At 37.0% G+C, this 27,777-nt stretch overlaps 1 protein-coding gene across 2 annotated transcripts in view; it reads left to right on the forward strand.

Annotated features, from left to right (window-relative positions):
- The window catches only part of LOC121354808 (utrophin-like), a 256,297-nt gene that overhangs the window by 203,368 nt on the left and 25,152 nt on the right, over nt 1-27,777 (forward strand). The window contains exons 50-56 of one of the 2 annotated variants that reach the window (XM_041469722.1): nt 6,646-6,731; nt 13,308-13,465; nt 15,842-16,008; nt 18,421-18,532; nt 24,895-25,031; nt 26,640-26,678; nt 26,916-26,981. In XM_041469722.1, the coding sequence (XP_041325656.1) occupies nt 6,646-6,731; nt 13,308-13,465; nt 15,842-16,008; nt 18,421-18,532; nt 24,895-25,031; nt 26,640-26,678; nt 26,916-26,981 (765 nt within the window). Of the gene's footprint in view, nt 1-6,645; nt 6,732-13,307; nt 13,466-15,841; nt 16,009-18,420; nt 18,533-24,894; nt 25,036-26,639; nt 26,679-26,915; nt 26,982-27,777 lie in introns of those variants that run through there. The other variant, XM_041469723.1, reaches the window with a different exon arrangement.

The raw sequence follows: 27,777 nt of genomic DNA on the forward strand, positions 1-27,777 counted from the left end.
TTATGCTGTCCTGCTCAGCACTGAAGTAGCATTACACTCCTTTTATTCTACTACCAAAGAAACATTGAAAGGATTTCAAGAAATATGTATGTGAGTAGAGAGCTAGGACACTGCTTTAGCTGTGTTCCGACTGTCAGTATTCCAAGTCTAGCAGACTGATGGCCATGCAGATCAGACTCTATTTCTACCATAGGTGGGGATGGTGTTTTCATGTATTTTGCACTTAATTACTTGCACTCATAATCCTGGCTGAGCTCCCTGCCCTGAGTCCTCTATCAAATGGAGGTTGTTGTGATCTCAGCACTAAAGCCTGTCTGATTCTGAAGGGTCAGCAGTGTCCTAATTGTGGCTCCATTCCAGCACGTATAGCTCCTGCCATGGATCAGTCCTGAGGGCTGGTGTTACGTGGTACACCTGCCCTTGTCCTGGCAGCATGGCTGTATTTCCCAAGGACATTGAGTTTGCCTAAAGAATATTTTTGGATGCTTACAGTAAGAACTTGTGGGTTTATTTAAATACACATTTGCTGTTTCCAGAGAGAGAACTAAGTCTCAAAACCATGAAAACATCCACTCCAGTAGCCTTTGTGGTTTTGGCCAGTTCTTTCTGAGCAGTTTGTCAGTTCTTCCTTCTGCTGTAAATTGAACTCTGCCCTCTCTGCCCTGCCCTATGTCAGCCTGCATGACCTGCAAGCAATCTGCTTTTATTTAATTGTGCTTTTGAGTCATGAGTTTGTTGCTTATTTTTCATAGTGGCATTTACTATTCTTATCTCCCTTGTGTAGTAAAAACTGGAGCAAGTCTTGGTTTCCATCAGCTCCTCCATGCCCTAAAATGTGTCTCCTTACATTGCTTCAGCAAAGGCATTTCAGGACTCTTTCAGAGCTGACTAAAGACTTAATAGTGCAGTACAGGTTGGGGTTGCTTCAGTGTGTCTGATTAAATATGTGCTTTACTTCAGAGCTATAAACAAAATTACAGATCGGAATTTCTAAGCTCCATGAGGGTGGTTACAAAACTTATTTTCTTTCTCCCCATATGAAGTTGAAAAGAGCAAAAGTATTTCTTGAATATCGATAAAAATTCTTATACCTGGCTGTGCAAATGGGAGCTTTTATTTGTAGATGTAAGCATTATCTTCAATATGTTCACTCAGTGCCAAATTCTAACAGTTCATAGTTTCTTGCTTTTTTCCCCTCAGAGGATTATGTACCAGTTCTCCTATACTTCATGGATATTTTACTTTATTTTTGTTTTAGGGGAGAGGGAAGGAGGGAATAGAGTACATAGAACCATTTGTCATTTATCTGCTGGCTACTGGCATTCAAACATTGCTGTTAAATATTGTGACATTTCTGTTAGTCAGACTTCTCCCCATTACTGCTGAAAAATTAAAGGGTCCATCAAATATTGACTGAGATTGAGTTCTGTATTGTGAATAAACAAACACATCACTTGCAAATAGGGCAGTAGATCAAGTGAGTCGCTTGACTTAAATGTTACTGGCAATTTAGAATAATAGACATAGTAATGTCAGAAAATTTTTTGTAGTTCCTAGCTGGGTTTTGGTTTTTTTCAGACTGAACACAAATCTACTACATTTTCTTTAGCTTACTTTTGCATCTTAACTTCGGGTAGAAGTCAGTTATTTAATCTGTTCATATTTAAAATGCACTTGGTAAGCAGCAAACCTTTCTTTCAATAATGTTGCCAGTTTCTCCTATTTCCCCTTGACTATTATGTTGAAAAGTTAGTGTAGATAATTCTTCAAGTCCATTAAATACGTGAGTCTTTATTTAAACTTTGAAAAATTGAGGATGAAGGTTTACTGAGAGAAATTTGCATTTTATAGTGTGTTTCCCTGTTCCCCTTTCAATTTCAATCCGGGAAGAAAAAGAAAAGGTAGAAGACCAGGCAGCAATTCTAAGCTGGAATATTTGGTTTTGTTTTCTAAACTGGCCTTTACAAAAGAGCTAATTTGTGTCTTGGCATTTCCATTGTATATAGTGCATTGGTGTTATGTATATAAAATGTGTCAAGTTGTTAAACTGCCAACAAAAAGCATCTGTTAGTCACATGCTACTAACCTGAGATTTAATTACAGATTCGCAGATTAATGGCAAACTGAATAGTTCTCCAGACTTAACCTGCAGATGTCTTTGGCCCTTAAAATGAACCAATTTATTTTTAGAAAAGGTCTGTTGTGTTCTGTTTTTTTTTTTTTCTGACACATTAGGAATGATTCATTCTGAGCAGAGGAGAGAAACACTAAAATTACTCAGTGACTTTTACTACATCAAGGACTCAAAGGTTGTTCCAGACATCAACATCTGCCCTTATAAACATTTTCCAAACTTAACGTTCTTTGTTTTGGCTAGTCCAAATTTTTTTTTTATTTGTGAAATTAGAGATAAATATCTTGATATTTACAGTGAGAACTGTGAAGGAAGTTTTGCTCTGTAAAATATTTTGGCTAGGCCTGTGTTTAAAGCATCCAAAAGCAATAGCTGGTGTTTTTTCTTTTCAACTATATACTGTCACATTTGCTGAAATGTCTAGACATCATTTATATAAAAAGGACTGATAGCTTTCAGTACTAATGGAATAGCTTAACACCCCTTGAAATGAGTTGCTTCTATATGTGCTGATTCAGGGCGATGACTCATTTCAATTAGAATTACCCATAAAGAAACTGTTATGTGCACTGTTTAAATATTTTGCAATGTTTATCTGACTTCCTGTATTTCAACTTTTAAATTTTCTTAGTTTTGGGGTTTTTTTTATGCTAGGATACTTTTGATAATGCCTTCTTTTAAATTGAATTTCTTTGGTACGTTACTCTGAGAAGGGTATCTGTGGTATCTATGCTGACATTTTCCATATGATCAAAGCTGTCTTCATGCTCATTCTCTGCAGCCCAATCTTCCCCTGAAGAATCACAACTTTGTTTTCACTGCACTCATACACCTGGCAGATTCTAACACCAGCCTGAATTAATATCCCAGGCCTTATCAGCGTGTCCATTTCAGTAAAATCTGAACTTCTGAGGAATGAGGATGAGAGATACCTGCTCAGTCAGCCTTAACTTTATGCCCTGGTTTTGACATTTGCTGATGGACGTTTTCTGCATGCACTCCTCTTGCATCCCCTGTGTTTATGATTGCTGTTTGGATTCACAGAGCACTCAGTGGGAGCAGCTTAGCAGGCTGTGATAGCTGTAAGAAGGCTCTGGGAAGGTTCTGGCTCTCTGTAAAGCAGGAAAATGAGTTCTTTTGTCTGACTTGTCTGTGGGTGATCACGGGGAGGTGTCTGTGCTGACCTTCACTGATCTACCAGGCTGCCTGGTGTTGCTGGGCTGTGCAGATAACTGATAGCTGCAGTCCCTGCTGGTCCTCAGCTGCAGTGCCAGTGTTGTTTAAGCTTGAGAGTTCTTTGGCAAGAGAAGACTGAATGGCTCTGGGCTCATCTTCGTTCTCTAGTTTTCCTTGCTAGTACCTGATGGTTTTATGCTATTGTCCCTCTTCCCCTAGGGACATAGGGTTCCTCAAGGCTTCATGTTGTAATTCTGTTTTCCAAGATTCTTTATTGTGTATTCCTGGTTTCATTCACTTATATTTAGTTGCCTGTCTGACAACTTTTTTCTAATCTGACTAACTCCTGTATACAGCTGTGCCTATCACTGGTTGTCCCTTTGGCAGTCACATGCTTGGATAACATGCTTATATATATTATGTCTGTGTCATCACAATGCTACAGAATATTTGCATACCATTGTTGGTGAACAGTATTTTTTACACTTACATTCAACAATTTAGTATTAATTCTATCCTGATTAGTACATTTATAATTTACAGGTTTCACAGGCCTCTGTTTTGACTATGGTATAGACTGTGTTTGCCTGTCAAGAAGTTTTGGATCCTAACTCTGTGTTAGGAAGTTATTTAGAGAAAGGAATAGATTCAGGCTCCCCTTCATCAGATCAGAGCAAAAAAATATCTGAGCTGTTTAAAGTGGCCTTATCAATTGATTTTGTAATGATAAGCATGCTTGTATTGCTATATTGTCTGAATAGTGTGCTGACATTTGTGGCAAATATGACCCATAAATTTTTATGAATTCAGAAATTAAAAAGTTTCTGGAATCTTCCCACTATGAGGTTTTGTACACGTAGGACAATTAGATGATTATGCTGCCATTCAGAAGCACCTTGCACAACAGGCTTGTGGCAAAGTAGCCTAATAGTGGCAAAGTAGCCTAATAGTCTCCCAACAGGTTAAGGGAGGTGATCCTGCACTTCTACTCATCATGGGTGAGACACATCTGGAGTCCTGGGTCCAGTTCTGGGCTCCTTCAGGAAGAAAGTAACATGGATAAATTGGCATGAGTCCAGTGAAGTACCATGAAGACAATTAAGGACTTGGAGTAACTGATGTATCAGTAGAGGCTGAGGGAGGAAAAGTTTCAGGGGGATCTTATCAATATGCATAAATACCCAATGGGAGCAGAAGAGAAGATGGAGCCAGGCTGTTTTCAGTGGTTTGCAGTGACAGGACAAGACACAGCAGGCACAACTTGGAACACAGGAAATTTTGCTTAAGCATATGAGAAGATGTTTTTAGTGTAAGAGTGATCAAACAGTGCCACAGGTTACTCAGAAAAGCTCTTCAGTCTCCATCCTTGAAGATACTGAAGTGACTGGATATGATCCAGGGAAACCTGTTCTACCTGACTGAGCAGGGGCATTGTTATCTGGAGGCCCCTCCTGATCTCAGTGGTTTTGTGGCCACTAAGATGGGAAAACCTTAAATCATTGGCCTGGAAATGTCAGGACCACAATGTCTATGGGTTTGTGGGGAGAGAGGGACCGTGTGTGGTATTTGGTTTTGGTGTGCTGGGTTTTTTTATTGTATATAAGACATTACAGTGCTAATATTTATCTGTTTCCAAGAAAGAGACTAGGGGTGAATATGTTACTCTTTTGAAAAATGTAATACTGCCGGTTTTGTAATTATTTAGGTAATTTATTGAGAAAATGCTCTTTGTGTGAAGGAAGTTTTTCAAAGATCATGCAGAAATCTCCTGGAATCAGGAGAAGCTTGAAGCCTTGAGATTTGTGTCTTGGTCTTTTAGCTGCAAAGTCTCACTTTGTCTTTAATAAACAAATGATGTGGTCAGTCCTGAGTTAAACTAAACCCAAATGAATGTTCACTTTTTTTCTGATGACTATAAATTTAAAGCACAAACAACCATACACAGGAAGGAATAGGAAAATAACTTTATCAGGGTGTAAAATGAGCCACTTAGATGGCAAGGTATGCCAGAATGATGTAGTGTCTGTGATTGAAAGAGGTAATTTGAAGCTAAGCTTGAATATATAAAAAGGTGGCACTTTTATAACATTCTGGAAAATTGGGTCCTGATTTTCCAACTAGGCAGTTAAAGTAATAGATGTTTTTGATTAATTTGGCAATAATTTCTCTGTACCTCTGTTCTGTTTTATGAAATGAAGATACTGCTGTCTAGTGTTACTAGATTAGATGATGTTGTGAAGACAAATGCATTAATATTTGTAAGTTGCTTAACTAATCTATCAAGAACCCAGGAGTAAATGAATAATTTTGTATTCAGCACAACACTTGTGAAGTAAATCAGACAGCAGACCATATGCTTAATGGATAGGATAGAAAGAGATATGTAACAACCACTTCAGAAGTAATTAAAGTGTATATAACTTCTGTGTGGCAGAAAGAACCAAAGTAAGGTTTCAGGTGATAATTAATTTAGTGTTATCTCACTTGTTGGTGAAAGACTCAGTTAACCTTATGTGTGTAATATATAGAGTTTAACTATTTTTTAGATTTTTTTTTTTGCCACATCTCATATAAAGACAAATTGTGTCATGTTTTTTTCATGTTTGAAAGAAGAAAGAATTTTAAAGAATATGTTTCTGCATTGATCTTCTGAACTTCAAAATTGTCCTTTTCCCTGTATGCTGACTTTGTTGTTTTAGTATCTTTTTGAACAGCATTTGCCCTGCAGCTTAACATTACTTGCTTTGGTACCTACTTGTCTGTTCTCAAGTTGCTTTTCAGGTTTGGAGATACTTTTTGTCATGCTGGACAAGATGAACTTGAAGTGACATTGCTTAAAAAGAATGACAGCTCCAAATCATTGAATTAGTGCATGTGATTGCCTCTTTATGTCCCAAAATTGTGTATGTCAGAATATTTTAAACATAAAACAAAACAAAAAAAAAAAGGAAAAAGGGATTTAGTTACTGTGATGTCAAAACTTGGTTTCATCTTACAGTCCTTGTGTTTCGCACTGAGTAATAGGCCTTCCTGCTGTGTGCTCATGTATTTTTTTTCCTGTGTGTATCACATTAATAAATTACTTTCAGAACTTTGCAGAGCTAAATGTCTGTTCTTTTGTAGTAATATAAACTGTTTTCACATGTAAAACCACTTGGAAGGCAAGCTGAGCTTTTATAAGGGAAGAATTCTTAATGTGATTTTTAGTGTTAATGGTTTTTTTGAGATCTGAAGTATGTTTGAAATATAGCTCTCCAATGTCTTTATATTATACAATAGACTTGAGTTGGAATAAAATAAAACTGTATTAAATTGTCTTGTCTTTATAATTTCAGTGGCCGAACTGGAAAAATTCGAGTGCAGTCCCTGAAAATTGGCTTGATGTCTCTTTCTAAAGGCCTTCTGGAAGAGAAGTACAGATGTAAGGAAGAATTTCTTTTACAAAATACTTTATGTAATTAAGTCATGTACAATGACAAAGCACCTAGCAAAATTTGTAGTAAAACATTTCTCATGCCTGGTGCAAGGTAGTTTTCTTTTGAGTAAGTAAAAGAGAATTCTTTTCATTATCATCAGTGGCAATGGTTAAAGTATGATTTATATCTTGACTGGAAAGTATTGCTGTCCATTCTGAATCGTCAGAAGTCACAGTACTGCAGTCCCCAAAAGAAAAGGAGAATATAGCTTTGTGGAAGATAGAGAAGTATTATATTTGATTATGTTCTCTCTTGTATGTGTATATGTTTTGTTTAGGGAAAAAGCAAGTTAGTGCTGGTTGCATCCGATTGATGTGGCTGATAAAGCAAAGAAATACATCAAAATCCTGCCATTGTATTTAGTGGTCTATCTGAACTCTAAAAATGGCTTTCCAGTATATGTGCTTTCTGCCAGAATTGCACAATGAAAGTCTAAAATACGTTGATTTTAATAATCTCATAAGCTTGAGAAATACTGAATAATATAAATATTTCACAAAAATAAATGTAGGACCAGAAGAGAATTGAGTAACACTGTGGAAAGAAAGCCCTGACAAATACAGAAAAGAAGATTAGGCACTATATAGAGCATTCTAGATGATGCACATTTACATATTATGAACATAATCTTAAATTTGCTGTTCTTTACAGTAGTTTCTTGACATATTTTGGAAACTCATGAAAAAAATTATAGAGAGACTGAATTTGCTCCATGTACCTTTGGAGCTCTGCAAAAACCTTTCTGCTTTCCTAAAGAGCATTTGTAAGCAATCTTGTAAACTTAGTTATTAATATTGAACAAAAGTAGACATGTTTTATGCATTGGGACATATTTTGACATCTGAATGACATACTGAGACTTTGGGGTGTTTAGTTTCCTTCTGTCATTGACATGTGTGTGAAGTATATGTGAAGTATTCCATAACTAAAAAAGAGCTTGACGGACATACCTTTGCTCCATAATGACAATTCAGAAGGTAATCTGTTGTTCTGTGTGAAATAAAAAGCTTTCATAAAGTGTAGGAGTTAGGTTTCAGAGTTTCTTTAAAGCCGTCTTTTCCTACGGTTCTCAGTTTATCACCCACAGCCTGAGAATACTCCCATTAAATTGCTATTGGTAATACATTAGTTTACAGTTGCCAAATACAGGCACTGAAGCAGAATAAGGAAATTATTAGGTCAGCTTCATATTTGTGTTGTTTTGTGTTTAGTAATAAAATTAAAATGGCAGCTGATGATGGGTACAGATTTTGCATAATTTATGTCAACAAGATGGACTTTTACTCTGAAGGATGCTGTGAGAAGTCCTAAAAAATTAGTAGAGAATAAGTCTCAGAAAACTTTTGTACCTAGTGATTGTAACTTCAACCTGAAATACATCTGAAATTAAAGCAGTTGCTCTCATTCTTGAAGTACAGAATTAATAGTTAGATAATGCATCCTTTTTGTTGTAACTTCAGCTCTGATCAATGTGCCAGGCTTTGATATCTTTGTTAGCTTTATTGTCCTTATGAACTTAAAATTGTCACAGAAGAGCCCTTCAATCCAAAAGAAATTTTGCTAACAAAGGAAGTGTGTCAGGTACTGTTCTTGGTTTGCAGTGACTTTGAAGTCGGTGTTTTGGGGTCCTCTGGCACGAGCTGTTGCAGACTCATCTTTGATATGAGCTCTTTTGGTTCTTTTGATTTTTGTCATACCCTACTAATCATCTCTTGTTGAGAGAAATTTTATCGCATCTACTGAGTTTTCAGTCCTTGAGTGAAAATTGTAATGGAATTCCTGAGTATTTTCAAGAAAGTCAGTCACTTGGAAAAAAAACCAGGACCTTCAAACATGGGATGCTTAATACTAATTACCTGCTTTATTGTTTTTCCCTTTCTTGAACCAACTCCTGGCATTTGCTTCTCCTTCTGGCTGTTTCTTCCAAGCATTTCTGAGGTGATAGCAGTCGCAGGCTGCTCTGAGAGTGACAGCCATTGGATGGTTGTGGTTAGAGCCCTCAGCACAGCACACAGACTGTGCCAAAAATCTGCTAGCCTTGGAGAGGCAAACTCTTCGTAGAGTAGTTGGTGGTAAAATAAGCAAAATTTCTGTTTTAAAAACTTTTGGCTGAACCCTTAATTATTTTGTAAAACTCGACCTGAATGTTTGCTGCTGAAGTGTTCAGCCTTCCTAGAGACTGTATGTTCATTTCCAGTATAGGTAAGATCTTTTCATTTGACACGTTTTTAAAATATGTTTTGACAGAGAAATTTTTGTGGTTTTTTTTAAATTTAATTAAGCTTCTTTTTAAGATTCTAGACTTTAAGGTTGATATGAGAATGGATCTTTAATTAAAAAAGTCTCATTAATTCTTGTCTCTATTGACAAGGAGGGTCACTTGTGAGCTACAGAAGAATGCATTTGTGTGTACTTCACTCTACACTTGTTTCTAATACCCAAAGCCCAAACTGGCAGCAGAAACAGAGAAAAACCCATATGGAGTTGTTTAGTTTTTTAGTGTAGCTTTTGGGTCTTATAATTTAATGTGTAAAATGGTTTTGATTTGAGATGAAAAAGAAGGGCTACTTAATAAATCTCACCTTCTAAGCAGTTCTGTTTTCAAGTGATGTGCAAGATCCTTGGAATTTGGTGGGGTGTTTTTTTTTACTGTTATGTTTATGTAGTAAATTTTCAAATAATTCGGAACTAACTTTAAACAAAAAGAAAAACTTAGAATGTGCATTCTGTTTGTGACAATGCAACATAAAATGTGGGTTGTGGACATCTTTCTACAAACTAGCTTATTATCCTTTTGATAGGAATTCAATAAACTTTTCAATATTTTCAAGTATCCCTTTATCAACCATTAAGTAAATTTTTTTCAGGTTGTCCAGCTAAGTTAGAGAATCCCACTGGCTGTAATCCTCAAAATACTAGTGTGAGATTGAATTTATTTAACTGATGTCTCTTTTCCTGGTTTCTGGTTTTTCCATACAACTCAGATCTGAATAATCTTATCTCTACTTCCTCAGTTATTCTTCTTGTACTTTGGTAGAGTTCCCTATACAGTTTAACCTTTATGTCAATGTATTTTGTGTTGAAACTCCTTTAGTGTGTATGTACATGTAAACAAATTTCATTTAAAAGAGGCTTTTGAGGATTTTTGTGGCTTTTGAGATTGCTGGTGTGTGATATATGGAGTCTCTTTCCCACTGGTGGTGATTAGGGTGCCTGGGTGCTCCCTGTCAGAGCTAAAACAAGCTGTCCTCCATCTCTCATTTGAGAGATGTTCTTACCATGCCTCCTTTCCCAGGGAATGGGTTTCCTCCTTTGCTCATGGGTTATTTGGAGTAGGTAGGCCAGATAACAAGAGCATTCTCATTTTCCATGCCTTCAGTTTTGGAGCTTCTCCTCCTCTGTGCCACATTGAAGGCATTGAGGGGTTTGGGAAAAGAGGGTGCCATCCATGAACTCCTTGCACCTGGACGGTCTTTGGTTGTGGCACAGCTGCCAATGTTAAGAAACAAATTATTTGGAGGAGTTTGAGCTCTTCAGAGGCATTTGCTGTTTTCCTCTTAGCTAATCACTGTTCCATCTCCTGTCACATATTTTTCCTCTATTTACCAGCTCCACAGTCAACTGTAGTTTTAGGGCTTAGGAAATGACTGCCTCCCAGCTCCAGCAGCTAATGAATTATTCTTCTTTAATGGTCTGTTTTCACTGCAGACTGGTGCAAACTGAAAGAATAAGACAATTTTTTTCTTTTTTTTCCTTTTAATATACTATCAGTTTTTTTAAAACTGACTCTTAGAAATTGAAAAACTGTTCCATCCTCAGTGGAAGAAGATAGCCAGGATCTGGGATTGCCAAGAGGAGCCTGCAGCTGGGCAGCACTGATTCTGTCCCCTAATTTTGTCTGTCTTGGTTTTTTTTTTTGGCAACACTGAATGGGAAGATGCTGTAGCTGCTGTTTGACTAGGCAAAAAAGGGTGAGAAAAATACAATAAAATCTGAAAGTTCAGTCGTCTGGATTTTTTTTTGGTGAAGATCCTTTCTTCTGCTTCTACCTCCTTTGAGAAGAAAAATCTGTGCCCAGACTGTCTGAAGCACACTGACAAAGCTTGCCAATTGCTCCAAATGAAGGGCAAAATGATTTAGACCGTGTAATAAGAGTTACTCATGAGTGTTTCTGAACAAAGGTTGTCTTTTTCTTGGTCAGAAGTGCAGTCAGACTGAATTTTCAAATTACATTTATTCTAATTTATTGGTGGTTGTTCTGATGGGAAACATGAAAAAGGAAGGGCATAATATAGATGGATTCTTTTTCTTTTAAGATTACTTGGGGCTTTAATCCAAGCCAGCCATTGAGTGCAAAAGGACATGGTAAAAACCGGCTGGAATGAACGTAATAATTTCATTCTGCTTCTTCTGTAATTTGTACAAATCACAGAACTAAAAAATATTTCTTAGATAAACTCAGCATTTAAGATGTTTTCAGGAAAGATTAATCTCTTGACTGAGTGCTAATGTACACAGCTACAGAGTTCATAAATCAAAATTGTTGGCAGAAGCATTAACATTTTTAGCTGAGCATTTTAACAATTAAAATTGTCCCATCAAAGAAACATGCTAAGAAAGCACATGAGAAATAACAACTGTACTGCTGACAGGCCTTTTAACTCAGTGCTTTACTGTGAGTGTAGGTACAAACACTATCTTCCTTCCCAGTGCTCGTATCTGGAAAAATTTTCTTGATCCCTTTCAGCATCAATTTTTTCTGTTGTTGCAGTCATCCTGGTTCATCCGTTTACACTGCAGGGCTTGACACCTGCCTTAGGAAAATGGAATCAGTGGAGGAAAAGTACATGGAAGCAGACATGGTTATCCAGGAAGAAAATGTGATTATTGTTTAACTCAGGTTGTCTTTCTGGCTGCTGTTCTTGCTTTAAGCTATTCCACATGGCCAGTTGTGACTTGTGGTAACTTTCAGTCTCAGTTCAGAGTAATTGTACTTCTGTCCCCAACCAACTGAAGCATGACATAGTTTTTTAACATAAGATGTAGATATCTGAAATATTATTTCATTCTTCATGGGGTCATAGAATAATTTGGTTTGGAAGGGGCTTTAAAAGGTTATCTAGACCAACTACCTTGCAATGAGCAGGGTCATCTTCAGCTGGATCGGATTGCTCAGAGCCATGTCCAATCTGGCTTTGAATGTTTCCAGGGATAGAACATCTACCACCTCTCTGGGCAACTTGTTCTACTGTTTTGGTACCCTCATTGTAAAAAATTTGATTCTTAATAACTAATCTAAATCTACCTTTTTAGTTTTAGAACTATTACTGTTTGTCCTATTGCAACAGGCCCTGTTAAAAGCGGTGTTCCCAGCTTTCTTATAAGGCCCCTTTGAGTACCGAAAGGCCACAATAAGGTCTCCCTGGAGTCTTGAGATTTAAGAATCCTAACTCTCTCAGCCTTTCTTCACAGTGATGGAACATCTCTCCTATGATGAGTTCTTTAGCCTTTTTTCTGGATCTGCTCTAACAGCTCCATGTCTTTCCTGTGCTGGGGACCCTAGAACTGGACTCTACATGGGGTCTCACAAGAGCAGAGTGTGCAGAATCACTCCCCTCAATCTGCTGGCCGTACTGCTTCTGATGCAGCCCAGGATATGGTTGGTTTCTGGGCTGTCCAGCTTTTCATCTACCAGCACCTCCAAGTCCTTCTCCACAGGGCTGCCCTCAGTCCCTTTGTCCCCCAGGCTGAACTGATACTGGGGTTGCCCTGACCCAGGTGCAGCACCTTGCACTTGGCCTTGTTGAACCCCATGAGGTTCCCAGGTTGTCCAGGTGTGGATGGCATCCCATTCTCCAGGTATGTCAGCCACACCACTTGGCTTAGTGTCACTTGCAAACCTGCTGAGGGTGCACTTGATCCCTTCATCTGTTTTATTAATGAAAATATTAAATAACACTTGTCCCAGTACGGGCCCTTCAGGGACATCACTCTTCACTCATTGTTGTCCATCGGGACTCTGAGCTGTTGGTCACTACCCTGTTGTTGGCCACATCCAACCAATTCCTTATCCACCTAACAGTCCACCAATGGAACCCATCTCTCGAATTTAGAGTCAAGGATGTTGTGGGGGACTGTGTCAAAAGCCATATAGAAGTCCAGAGTGGCGACATCTATAGTCATGCTCCTGTCCAATAATGTAGTCACTCTATCTTGGAGGGTCATTAGGTATGTCAGGCAGGAATTTTTGCTGGTGAAGCTGTGCTTTCTCAAATTACCTTCTTGTCCACTATGTGCCATAAGAAGCCATTTAGCTTCATTTATTTGGCCTTATTTTTCTCATTTGAATGGTTATGAATCAAGATTAGATGAAGACAAACTCTTGTAAATGGGACAGTGACTATTTGTAATAATGACAATGACAATAGTACAGAAATTAAAAGCTCGAGCTGCAGCATTACTGAATGAAAGGAGGTGTACATGGAAATGGAATGAGATGGTGTCTTTTATTGATGTTGCAGACCTCTTCAAGGAGGTGGCAGGCCCTACAGAAATGTGTGACCAGAGGCAGCTGGGCCTTCTGCTTCACGATGCTATCCAGATCCCGCGACAGCTTGGGGAAGTGGCAGCCTTTGGTGGCAGTAACATTGAACCCAGTGTGCGCAGTTGCTTCCAGCAGGTAAGATAAAGACCTTAATGTGAAGAACAAAATAAAACCAAACTCTCTCTTAAGTTTACAGATTCACTTATACGTGCTGATGTAAAAAGAAGAGAGGAGTATAAAAAACATCTGCTGTGTTTTGAACAGAAATGAATATGCTCCTGCAAATAAGTATGGGAAATTCGTGTGAAAATGCAGCTGGGAAAGATGGTTTATGGTTTAGGAGAGGTTCAAACAGACTTTGTTTAGCCAAAAGAATATATAAATCTTCATGATTCTGACAGTGTTTGTGGCTCTAAAAGCTGTTGAAAAAATTTGTAGCAGCCAATTGTCCTGCTTTGCATTGTTCAAAGCAACCTGATACTGTGAGAACAATATGCTTTTTCCAGCTGGAATAAGGTATGATCTCAACAGAACAAGAAAATTATGTTGATAGTAACTTTTGACCTTGTGCATGAGGAAATTATTTAGCATTATGTTACTGACAAAAGACTTTGCAATTGCATGAAACTTCAAGCACAGTCTTTTTTATATTGCAAGCCTTTAGGCAGCAGATCAGAACATGGAATAAAGCTCTTGCAGCCTGCTGTGAAGCTCCACACTACATGCAGGGGGTTAATGAGGCTGCAAGGAGTGTCTGTCTGTTTAAAGAAGATGAGAATTAAAAACAGAATGTTGTAATGGAACACAACTAACTGACTTTTTCAAGGATGCCTAAGGCTCCAAATGTTTGCTAGTGATAGCCATATTGCTTCAGTGCCTTATTTATATGAAAGCAGCTGATTTGAGCATTGTCAGAAACTATATATGGATTAAAAATACACCTTTATATAATGGCTTATATAAAATTACTGACTTGGATATTTCTGATTTTATTGAATAGAGCATGGACAAACATTAAAGATTTTAGTGAACTTTCAGAGGATTTTCTTTTGCCATTCTTTCACAGATATTTCTGCATTTTTGTCTACATTTTTCTACATTTTGTTCTTTGAAAAATGCAGTTGTGCTGGCTTTTTTCCAGAATGATCAGATTCATTTCTGGACTCAGGCAATTAGGATTGGAAGAGTGTTTGTCCAGGTCATGAATAGTTTTATAGATACTTACGGAACTTAGTTTGACCAATTAACCATGTAAAGTTTCCCCTGATGTTTTAACATTGCTGCTTCAGACAATAAGGGATGGTGCTTGACTTATCTGTCACTGGCTTTGAGTGGTTAAGTCATACTGAAATAAATTTCATTTATTATTCACAGACTTTGTGTATGACAGAAGAATGACCTTTATGTCCCTCAAGGATCTACCCCATCTCCCATGCTATTCAATTATGGGTGGGGGGTACCAGCAAGACAGTATTTAAATATTTGATGTATTATTACAATTATAGTGATAATGAGGTTGCAATCCCTCATCTCACAGGAGTAGTTCAAGTTCAATCCCTGGTTAGGAGAACATAGAGAAAATGTGCAGCTGCATGTCAGTTATCTCAGCCCAGTGAAAATGTATTTTTTTGGTGATGAAGAAACTCGGACCATGAATAGGTTAAGAAGCTTTCCATCTTGTGTTACCATTTAAGAATAACTTTCATTTAAAGCTTTATTTTATTGCTTCAGAACAATATTGAGCTCAGAAATATTGAGCTCTTTTGTTATTGCTGACAAAGTTGATGAATACAATACCTTTGTAGCTAGGCTCCTCTGGTGGTTATAACTTAAAGAAAATGTGGAAGTGTGTTTGCTTGCTTCTTAAAACAATCATGTTAATACATTAGCTGTGATATATTCTTGCTGTGACTGGCTATAAATGGCAGATTCCTTTCTTGTTCTTTGCCTGTTTGTTTGTTTATTGTGTGTATGTGTTATGTTTAATGGGCTAACTAGAAAGAACACTCTGGGCTTAGAACACAAAAAATTGACGTGTCTTGGGGCAATCAGTACACACATGCAAACACTACTGACTTATAGCATTTTGTCATCAATCTTAGCTCAGAAGATAACCATGTCTTCAGTATGTCTGAACTGCAGAGTATGCTCACTTACTTTTCAAGTCCTTTCAGTTGAAAGACAGCTTTTCTTTACAGTCTGTTACTTCTGTACTATGTCCTCCATGTTTCTTACCATCTGTCCACTCTATCACAGCTGTTTAGTCTTCTAAAGGCTTACTGACTTAACTTGTTTTCTTTATATTCATTTTCATTGAGGTTATTTCTTATAGCCTGTAAATGGTTTTGGAATAAACGGTCATGGAAAGAATTCAGTCAGGTTTTTGGGGTCTTTTTTCCATAGAATTCTAAGGAAAATCTGCTTATGGGTGTCTATTGTTTTGTTTTGATGTTGTTTTTTTGGTTGGTTTTTTTTTTTTTTAATTTGGATGTGGGTTTTTTCTCTCCACAGAACAACAATAAGCCAGAAATAACTGTAAAGCAATTCATAGATTGGATGCGGTTAGAACCACAGTCTATGGTGTGGTTACCAGTTCTACACCGTGTGGCAGCTGCAGAAACAGCAAAACATCAGGCCAAGTGCAACATCTGTAAGGAGTGTCCAATTGTTGGATTTAGGTAAGAGGAGAAGTGTTAGAGGTGCAACATTTCTCTGAAAATATCCACATTTTTAAGACTTGCAACAAATGAAGTTTTTCCTGTCTCTTTTTCCACTGTTTTCCTTGTTTAAGATGGGATCTGTCACCCATGGTGAGGCCACAGTGTGGCCTGAGCCAGTGCAGCTCTGGCTCATGCAGTGCCATGGTTAGATACCCAGTGGTCCTGTGGCTGACAGAGGCACAGGGTGGGTTGTCATCAGATGGTTTTGGATTGGTGGATCCAAGAAATAGCAAATGAAGTATGAATGCACCCCCTGTGTTCTGTAAGCACAAGATAAAAGGATGTGATCTGTAAGAAAAAACATGGACTGTCTGTCTGCTCTCCTTCATAAGGCTTGGGAAATTAACTTATGCCAGGCAGTATAAAATACCCTTCAACATCAATCTTTCCTTCCTTAAACACTGATACCTTGCTGTGATGAGACTTGCAAAGTCCCTGTATATGTCCCTAGAGGGCATGAATTCTAAAAGAAAATGTTACATGGGGAATATTCTCCATGTTATTCTCCTAAACTGTAGTTGGTACCCTTAGTAAGTACTGCTATGACTAACATGCATTTGTAAATGGATTGCTGCAGTGTATAAAGTGATGCAACTCCCATCCCCAAAATGCGCAGTAGAGGCTAGAGGTAAGCATAACTGGCTTTTTCCTCTAGTGTGGTCATGGAGTCTAATGTATTCTCTAGGAAAATATAAAGCAGTGAATCATGTAAGTGCGTCTAAGATTTTTCTTTAGTTATTTAGGCGGATGAGGAATTTTTGTTCATCGTGCTTTCTGTTCTCCAACTTTCTGTTATTTTAGAGGATAATTATATGAATCCTGAGGTCAGATTCATCTTGTGTAGTTTCAGGAATGCTGGCTTTAGTCAATCTTATGGGATTGAGCTAGCAACTCTCTTTTTTGTTTTCATTATAAATGTAGGTATGTGAGTATTTGCAAAAGTAATAATCTGATCAAACTTTGTTGCCTGTGTTAAGAGGAGATTAAATTTTCTGTGTTCCTGTCTTTGTTATTGTTTGAGGAAGCATAGGGTGACAAAGCTCTGGCTCAGCTATGTTATAATTGTCTAAGTTGTACTATGTGTAGGAGGGCAGAGAGACAGAAAAGAGGACAAAGACCCATTTAGAATGGGTCATTTTAAATAATTTCTACAATGAAGCTAGAGATCTGCAACAGGAAAAGCATCTAGCATCTTAGCAGAAGGTAAATGTAGCCATTTAATGCACTGGCTCTGAGAAGAGATTATAAACAAGTTGGATCAGCATCTTTTAAAGTGAACTTTTACATTTATAGACATATTCTCTTGCAAAACAAAACATAAAACTCAACAGGGGAAAAATGTGGATGGGTACTGAAAACTGCTCTCAGGAAGCAATTTAATTTAAACTTTAACTATTCAATAGCTATTCAGTTTGGTTCAGTTAGCTCATTTTAGTTTCATACAAATGATATAACCTCATCCAGTCAGAACAACCATAGCATGGAAACAGTGGGTGCAATCTGGAACGGAACTGTTGATTTAGTCTAAGTAAATAAATCAATAAATCATGTTCCTGGTGATTACATTTAGTACAAGGGATACTGTAGAAGTTTGTTAGCCTATTTATACATACACTCTCTTAAAAATCTAAACTAAAAGTAAACAAATCACTGTATATTTTTAACTGAATTTTAAATTATTCTTACAATTAATGAATTCTTGCGAATTTAATTTTCTGAAATGTGTGTCGAGTTTCTGAGCTTCAAAATTATTTACAAACTTTTAATTTAACTGTTGAGTATAAAAACTGAAATAAACCAATCTGCTTTATATAAGTTTTTTTGAGATAACAAATTAATAGTACCTTTCATGGGGGCACTGGCACTGTGCCAGTGTCAATCCATGACAAACAGGAAAAGAAAAACTAAGCAATGTAGTTTAAAGTCAGTAAAAACTTTTAAATTATAAATTCTTCCCAGTCCATCAATGAAGCTGATGCTTGTAGGGCTTTCAGTATCAAAGCTGCTTGGACAGCAGGTGATTGACAATGGCTCTCTATATTGATATGGAGACAGGAACTTTTAAATACTCAGTGAGGTTTGTAGTGTAGGAAGGTTCTGTGGACTAAGAGGGCTGCAGGTTTCCTGTGTCCCCTGCAGCTGCTGCAGTGGCACTGCTGTCCCTGGGCCTGCAGCCGTGGTGAGTGTTGGCCGTGCTTTGGTTGTGCACACTCACACACTTCAAAGTTCTTGCTCAGCTAATCCCAGCAAACTCACTGTGTCCTTGTGTAGCTGCTGCGGAACAGCAGGTGACCGATTTCAGAGAGTAATTTGCTTTGTGAGGCTTAATTAGAAGTAAACCTCTAATCACTTTGTTTAATGTCCCCACAGGTACCGGAGCTTAAAACATTTCAACTATGATGTCTGTCAGAGCTGTTTCTTTTCTGGCCGCACGGCAAAGGGCCATAAATTGCATTATCCAATGGTGGAGTATTGTATACCTGTGAGTACCAGTCTGCTCAGTGTTTCTAATGAATAACAACCCAGATTTGAGGGCTAAATATTTTTTCATCATCTTTGTTGCCTAGCCAGGATTTCTTTCTCATATGTTTACTGCTGCTTGTCTTCCTACCTTTCTCTTTGGAAGGCATCAGGAACTTTTCGGGTTTTGCTGACTTTATGTAGGGAGTGTTTGGATTCTATAGAAATGGGCAGCAGTATCCACCTCTGAGAGAGCTTAAACCTCGCTTCTGATTGGTAAAACAAAGCTTGAATATTAAATGCAACTGCTGTTCTTGTATATTAACATACATACATGATAAGGGTAAGAACATGTCAGAGAAAAAGGACTTGCTTAACTGTTGCTGTACCAATGGCAAAGAATATTTCATATTCTAGTAATGCACATTAATATTTTTAGGGGGCTGTGTTTTTGGGTCCAGAATTTCCTTGCTTCATGAAAATGTGGCTAGAAATAGACTGTGTTTCATTCTGTTGTGTAATTGCTATTTACTGGGATATACAAAAGCCAATGTGCAGCTGGAAAAGAAAAACAAAGCAAAATTGATAATTTCTAACCAGAAGTGGTGTGAGATGTTTACCAGCAGTACCTGACAAAAATTAATTTTATAACACTAATGTAACACTATTTTCCTAATGATGTTTCAAACACAATTTTTTAAGGAGGTTCCTAGGAGTCATTCTTAACTGAAGGAGTGCCTGGGCTGCTACATGCAAGTAGCACTTCACACTTTTTTTATCAGATAGCTGTTTACAGTCAAGAATTTTACCTCAGAAATAAATTAATAGGCTAATTCATATGTGCTCTGTACAACAGTGGTGAAAGTTCTGCATGCTCAGAAAAATTCAGACCAGAATGTAACTGGAGCTGATTCAACAGAGCCAATTTTCAATAGTGTTACAAAATTCTTTGGGTTCTTCTAGTGGCAAAAAGTCATTGAGTTGTTTGACTTTCTTGCTGTAGTTATTGGACTTAATACCTGTGTTTTCCCTCTCTTTTTTTTTGTCTGGCTTGTCTTCTGTAATGAAATTCAAATTCTGTAATGTAATGGTTTTACTTCATTATGGTCAGGAAAAAATGAGTGATGTCAATGTATTTTAATTAATTCTATAATCAAATGTTAATATTTTATTGATAAATCTGCATGCCAGGGAATACTCTGAAGAACATTTTTAAAGTAGATTTGTTGTTTTTTCAGCCGGTTTTAATGTTTATTATATTTTATTACATGACTATTCTAACCTCAGGATTTGGAGGTCTATGTTTAGACATTAAAAATTCACTTTTTTTTTTTTCCTTTATAAATCTCATCTTTAGTGGAACAGAAATATTCTTTTTTATTGCCTATAATATGCAGGAAATTCAGAAATTGAGGTGTAAGGAGGGTTGAAACAGATAATGCTGTTGGTCTGCAGGATAAGATATCCTTCCTGTTGCGTTAGTCAAATACAAATTACATCTGGTATGGGGTATTGTACTTTCCCTAGAACATGATGGTATAATTCTGATGAATTTCAGGTTTTGTCTGAAGCAGCAGATTTGATATCCAAGATGAATTTTCAGCTCTGTTAAACAAGTCCACATTGTGTAACTGTGAGCCATCTCATTTACAAGTGAAGGCTGACAAACTGAAAAATATGTTCTGGAAATGACTGGAATCCTGTCTGTCCCTGGAAATAGGGATGGCTTACATTATAATGACAATTTCTGTTACTGCTGCAGAAAAAAATGTGGTTTTAAAGTAATATTAGGTGTAAAATAAGGTAACATAAGGCAAAAGTCCCTTCTTTCCATGAAATACAGGAGGAAGGAGGTGACTCCACTATGGGATAATAAGGGGAGTAAAATGACATTCTTGATTAGAGTGAAGGAAGGAAGGCCAGTGTAAAAAGGGGGAAAGGAAGGAACTTGGGAAAGTTTTAAGTAGAGCAGAAGAAAAGAAATGACATATAATTCAGGTGATGCATAAAATTGGAGGTCCAGCAGTGACCCTGGTTAACTTGGAAGTGTAATATGAGAGCTGGAATTTTATTTGGGTCCTGATGTAAGTGCACTCTGCTACCTCCATTTCTGTAAAAAGAAATGACCCATTATATGAACAGACCTAGATGCCTATTAGACTTCCATAATCAGTACCCACATGCAAACTATTTTAACTAGCCTTATCCGGTCTAGGTCTGGAATACAGAAATGATTTCATGAAAAGAATCCTGTATTATTTGTTCTTACTATTTGTAATAATGTGCTGTGGTTGGTATACTAATTTGTTGCTAAACCTCTCTACATATTGAACTCATTAAATGCAATGCAGTAGTCAAGAATTGCAAAATTTTTTACAGTTAGTAGAATAGCTTATATGTTTAAACGGAATAATGCCTGAAAAATAACACAGACCTGGGTCTGTGAAATAAAATAAAAGCACCAAAGGCCACTGAATTGTTCTTTAGAATCCATTATATTACAGTACAAATGGCTTGAAGAGGAAGGGTGCATCCGCTCTGCCTTTTCAACTAAATTCAAAGGCTGTTGATGTTAAAATGTTGCTTTCTTGGCCAGTGTTGAAAACCAGAGTACAAATGCATGTACTCTTCAAACTGCATTAATAAAATCTAGCTTCACTTGCTTACTGCTAATGCATATTAATACATTTTTATCAAGAATACTAGCAATAAATAGGTAAAAAAAAAAAAAAGCCTCCATTACTTGAGCTGACATTTAGAACTGGAGCTTAGTCACAGATGGATGGAAGGCCATTTAATTGTCTTCAGGTGAATGGTTCAGTGCAGGCTATAAAGGGATTTCTCAGAAGCACAGTAAGTTCTTATCAAATTTAAAATAATTTGGAGAATGGGTTAAGGAATATGTTCTCCATTGTAATGACTTTTGTGATATTTGCTTTAGGTAAGAATTGCTTCATAATTTCAGATTAGGACCATTTACTCCTCAGAGTTGTATGTAGCTACTGCATTCTAATCTGTAATGCCATTTTGCATTTGCCCTAGCTTGCAATTTAGTTTTCTTGATGCTGGGGGAAAGAAAATCATTATAATATCTTCAGTTATGTCTTTTATTTTCTTTCATCCAGGATTTAGAGATCGGTGTGAGAAGCATCTGAAAATATAATTCTCTCTTAAGTAGTAGAAATGCAAAGTTATTCTAGTTTATTTTTCACCTTTACATAATCTTTGTCTGAAAAGATGTAGAATTTTACATGGATGTGTAAAAATATTCTTAGATTTTTCCCAGCATCTAGTTTGGGAGTAGTCCTACATAACTACCTCCACAGTTTATTTTTAGATTTTTTTGAATTGGAAATTCTCTCAGCAGTGGCACTTGTGTTATATTAATGTGGCTGGGCTTAATGACAGCATACATTAGGGAGGTTCACATCTCTTCTGGGAATCAGTTTCTCTGTGTGTATTAAAACAGCTAATTGGTTTTGTGTTAGCTATAATAAATGTAATTAAGAGAATGATGATTTAGGTGTAGACTAGACCTTTTACATAGCTAGATGCAGTGAAAGGAATAAGAGAATTTGAAAAAGAGAATACTAAGAAATAAATAAAATTAAATATATATGTATTATAAGTATTCTATATTATTTATTCATGTCTAACATATTTATTGTAAATTTTTATATTATATGTTATGTAATTTAGAGCTCTACAATTAGTTTATTACAATCTTGATATTACTTTTTTACCAATGAATACTTGTTCTATTTCCAATATACTGAAAGCATACATCAACGGGGTTTTTAAGATATGTATGGAAAACATATTTCACCATGCTAAATTTTTTTCCCACTGCTTTTCTGGTTTCTTAATTTTTTATTGGATTACACGTAATTATATCAGTTAAGTTTGTTGCTTATAACTCTCTTTGTGCCTGGCTGGTGTATTGAAGAGCATTGATGGCAGTTTCTCAATTGTTATGATGGATTTTTAGTTGTGTATGGCAGCCATGGATATTAAATGTTTCTTCCTGAACTTTTCTTGCTCTAAGAACTGAGATTTTAGATTCAGTTTGAAGGCATGGTCTTTGGACTGAATTTTCAGTGAAGGAAAGTATTTTTTCTTTGCTTTTGAAGTAGTTCTGTAGCAATGGTGCTATTTGTACTATTGATTTGGGTGGAAATAGCCAAGATATCATGATGTAAGCAAGTGCACAAGGTACCTGCTAGTTTTAATTTAGAAGATAGATTCTACACAACGATTCCTGGCTATTCTTTTTTTAAAGGAAAACATTATAGTACATCTCCCTTGGCACAGTTTTGAATTGGATTGGATTTTGTGGTTATATGCCCAAAAGAAAAAAAAAAAAAAAAGGACATTTTTCAGAGTTGCACCTTAATTGCATGTAAATTAAAATAGTTCTTTCAAATCTGCTCAAATTTCACTGCTTAGTATTTGCAGTGCTCCCTCAGTACAAAGTCATATTAGTCCTCTTTCTGAGAATCAGGTTGTCATATCAAATAAAGACCACACCAGAGGAAAAATTTTGGCAGCTCAGTAGACATTTATTTCTACAATGTATAGATATTAAAATTTTCATTCGTTGGCCTTGGGGCAGAGTTCCATCTGTCGGAGTTCCTGTTGCATGAGAGTAAGCAGCCCTTTGCATGACCTCATGTTCCTTCTTTGGATGGTGCAGTGGTTGGAGAGATGCTTTTTGAGAATGATTTTGTGAACCCTCCCTGGATTCACTTTTATTAAAATTCAGGGTTTCAAACAGCCCTTGGTCACAAATTTACTCTGTTGTCTACTTTTTAAAGCCACATATGAGAACCTCCTACCAACATCAGTTTGTTTTACTATTTTTATTGCTCATCTGAAATGCATTACAGAGCCTGTTACTGCATATATTATACATATGTTAAAATATATAGAAAATATATAGAATACGGAAATATTTTTAGGTTTTGACAGCAGAGAATAGTTTGCCTGACTTGCCTCCAGGCCTCTTGGTAGTACTTTGGGAAAAAGATGACAAAACTGAAGTCTTCCTGTCTATTTTCCACATGGTTATCCATCGGCTTTGGTAGCCTTTGATGCTGACAGGCTTCTCCCAAAGCAGGTACAGGAATGCAATTTGTAGTTTGTTAGAGAGGCTGAACTGGACGTTTCTAAAAGCTGTTGCAAATCTTCAGGTAATTCTGGAGGTGAATGGCCATGTTTTCTTTACTGCAGTTGCAAGAGAAAATGCTCAATAGTACAGGCTGGAAGGGGATGTTCTGTTGAAATACTCAGCCCACTCTGAGCACATACACTTTTGAGGCAGACTGTATACTATTGTTTCTTCCTGCAGATCTCTTTATTGCCATTTTTGCCTTGTATTTTACGCCTGTATGTATCCCTGCTTTTGTAGCAGAAGTTAGCTGAATAGTATTACCAAAGCAGTGCTGCCATTATTTCTGTGATTATCACCAGTTAAAGGGATTTTTAAAAGCAGTTGAATAAATTTTAATTTTGTTCTCAGGATAGGGTGGTGGGCAGGGAGGGAGCAGAGAGGAATTGGGGCTAAGCACTTACCAGTTTTGGTAGAGGCTGCATCAGTCAGGACCAGTAAAAAAGCTGCTGGGAGTGATGGAATATGTTGATTGTAACTTGTAAACTTAAACTTGTAGAATCTTGTGGGTAATCTATGTCCTAATCTTACTCTGTGGTAGTAAGGAGACCACTGAATCACTCTGTTACTTCAGGCACTAATTGTTCTTATCAGGCCTGCCTGTGCTTTTGAACAGTACTTGTAGACTGGCCACCACTTCATCTGTGCAATTTTTTAACTCTGGAATATTACAGGTAGTGGCAGAATCCTATAGGAAGAGATTTGGTTACTGGAGAAAATGCTTATGAAAATCTTGGCTATTGCAGCAGAGAATGGTTTAGGACATACCATTCCCATCTTGGGGTAAAGTTTTCCATCATAGGTCTAGAATGGGCGGCAGTAAGGGCTATATCTTATCAATTGATTTTTTCCCTTTTTAATTTTTTCTCAGAAATTAATTTTTTGTGGTTTTTAAGACTGGATATAAATATTTAGCTTAAGACTTGAACCTGTGTCAAATTTTCTCTAATTTATAAAGTAATTGCTAGATGTATTTATTGCTGGGAATTTGAAGCCTTGCTATTATTTTCCAGTAGAAGACAATTTTTAGGTGCATTATTATTATTATTATTATTCTTGTACCGTATCTCAGGACACTAAAAAGGCAATTTTAGCATAACTGAAATTTTTGTTTGTATTCTTTTTCAGGACAGTACCAGCAGTATTAATCAATAATATTGACATTATTGACATTAAATCAGTACTATTTAGCAATGTTGAATTTTTTTTTTTTTTAGACAACATCTGGGGAAGATGTACGGGACTTCACAAAGGTGCTGAAGAATAAATTCCGGTCAAAGAAGTATTTTGCAAAGCATCCCCGACTTGGCTACTTGCCTGTGCAGACAGTATTGGAGGGTGACAACCTGGAGACGTAAGCTTGTTTTATAGAGCAGTGGCTTCTGGAGTCACTGGCCTGTTCCATCAGAAGCAAAAAGCTGAAACTCAAAAGATAGCCAACAACAATTGCAGAGCCTTGTGCTATATTATTCTGTATTGTTTCACATTATTTGCAGATCTTCTCTATCATTTCCAAACATATTTTATGCTTAGATTTTTATCAGCATTATATTATAAAGCCATGGACTTTACAATGTCCATGGTAATGAACAAAGCAGGTGATTTTGGCGAGGGCTGAATAGCTGTTTTACAGAGAATGCTTTTGAGGAGACTAGGTTTTTGGAACTGCATTGCTTATTTGAATATGTGAAAATTCCTGGAATTAGAAATTTCTGAGTTAATTAGGGTCCTACAGGCTTCAGAAATATTGGTGGCCTAATCAGAGAGAGCACTCTCAGTGTCTCCATGGTATTATTTATGGCACTGACAGAAGTGCTCCACTTTATTTACTCACTTGGCAGTTGTCAGCAAAAGACACTCTTACAAGAGCAAAAATTAAGATGTGTTGACAGGGTGCTAGAATTAGTTTCGTGGCTTGACTGTCCCTCACATCCTGGAGTCTGTGGCACTGCTGCTCTGCCTGAACACAGCACCACTTAGCAACAGCCCGTGCTAGGTTTCAGCAGAGACACTCTGCATTCATGCAGCAGCTCAGGGTCAGTGCCCAGGGTCTGAGGGCTTTCATGACTGTAGGGCTGTGCCTTTCATTTGCAATAAGTAAACAAAACCTTCTCATTAGCAGTTTTAGAGACAGAAGGAAGTAATCTGAAAACTGCCTGATTGATAGCCTTGCTTCTAAGGAAGTAATGCACATTCAAATGTTACCTACCAGGCAGTCTTCAGCTGCCACCAACACAGGAAAGCAAAGCTGCTTTAATGTGGTGAAAGTTTGCCAATGCTGCCAGAAATTGGAATGATAAAACTATAATCACAGATCAGGATAAAATGCTGTTGGTCCAGTCATGTGGGAAATATAGAGATAAATTGTCAGCACCATGCTGAGAAAACTCTTGGTATTGGTTCTCTGCCCTGCAGGTGGCAAAGCTCAGTAATACATTCCTTCTAATAAGAAAAAAAAAAAAAAAGAAAATAAAAGAAAAAATCTCTTATAGTTAGGTGAGAATGTAATACAATATGTATTTACCTCATTATTTTTATGTGTAAGGAAAAGGAGCATTGATAACTCTGACTTATGGGGGAGGTTTATTGGTGGGGTTTGTGCACCCTGCTTTTTTTAATACATTTTGTTGTTTAAAATGAAAGTTCCAGTACTTGAGAAAAATTTAAATGAATTGATTATGGTTTATGAAGTGCAGTTCAATCAACAACACTGATTTGGATTTTTCTTTAAATTGATTTTTATGTACCAAAATTAAGTATGTAGGTCAGTCTTCTGTCTCTCCATGGCAAGTGGCAGTATTTGTTGCTTCTCTCTTCTACATCAATTGTTACTTGTTCAGGGTGGGTTGCTGTTTAAAGTATTTTGTGTTTCTCCAGCTTTCTCTTGCGTAAATGGTACTGAAGTTTTTGTTTCATAGTTTCATTCTTTTTCTCTCTCTCTCTTTTTGTATCTTCCTTACAGTCCTATCACTCTCATCAGTATGTGGCCAGAGCAATATGAGTGAGTATGCAGAACCCCTTTATCTGGAAAGCTTCATTTGCCAGTTGTTTTAGCTCAGTTGCAGCTAATCTGATGTCCCTAAACTATAGGGCACAGCTGACCCAAAGCAATAACACCCTTGGGAATATAGTGCATGTATTTATTTTTCATCAGTCTAACCTGATTTAAAAATAATGTTGTCTATATCATTAATTGCTTTAGACACCACTAATTTTTTTATTATTATTTTTAAACTAGTCCTTCTCAGTCTCCACAGCTGTTTCATGACGACACACACTCCAGGATAGAACAGTATGCTACTAGGTAAGAGAGACATGGTTTCTCACCAGTCCGTTGCATTTTGTTGTTGATTCCTGCAGTTTTAAATACACACTACTGGTTGGATATTATTTTTTAAAAAGATATCTTTCTCTGTACTTAGAAGTGAGTCAAATGTTCTTAAATTATTAGGTTCTTATTATGATCATATTAAATGTAAAATACATGTGTTAAATCTATCATCTCTCATACAGAATGGAAGCTGTTGCAAAATGGCATTATTTCTAAGAAGTGCCATTAATGGTTTCTTTTTTAATTTTTAACCTTTGAAATAAACTGAACTTATTCTATATATATAACTTTTCCCAGTAGGATATTACATGCAGGGTTTTGTTTTCTTCTGTGATAGGCTGACACTCTGCATTACTGTTGGCTTTTAGCAGCATAGCTTGTAATTACGGATGTTTTATGTTGTGGCTTTTGTGGGGTCACCCTAGTCCTGTTGTGATAAAATGTCTGTTATGCCAAGTCCATCTCAATGTCTCTGTGTTTTGTTAACTCTCTTCTGTACATTCAGAGCTGGTGATCACAGAATCATTAAGGCAGGAAAAGACCTCTAAAATCATCAAACTAAGCCATGTCCTCAAGTGCCACCCCCATGTGCCTTTTGAACATTTCCAGCTAAGGTGGTTTCAACTCTTCCTTGGGCAGCCTATTCCAACACCCAGACCCGCTTTTCACAGAAGAAACTTTCTGTAATAGCTAACCTAAACCTCCCCTGGCACCACTCGAGGCCACTGCCTCTCACCTTGAGTTAAGGGCCTGATGATGGTGAAACATT

Source organism: Pyrgilauda ruficollis, unplaced genomic scaffold (assembly GCF_017590135.1).
Source record: "Pyrgilauda ruficollis isolate IOZ18807 unplaced genomic scaffold, ASM1759013v1 scaffold24, whole genome shotgun sequence".
NCBI classification, from domain to species: Eukaryota; Metazoa; Chordata; class Aves; order Passeriformes; family Passeridae; genus Pyrgilauda; species Pyrgilauda ruficollis.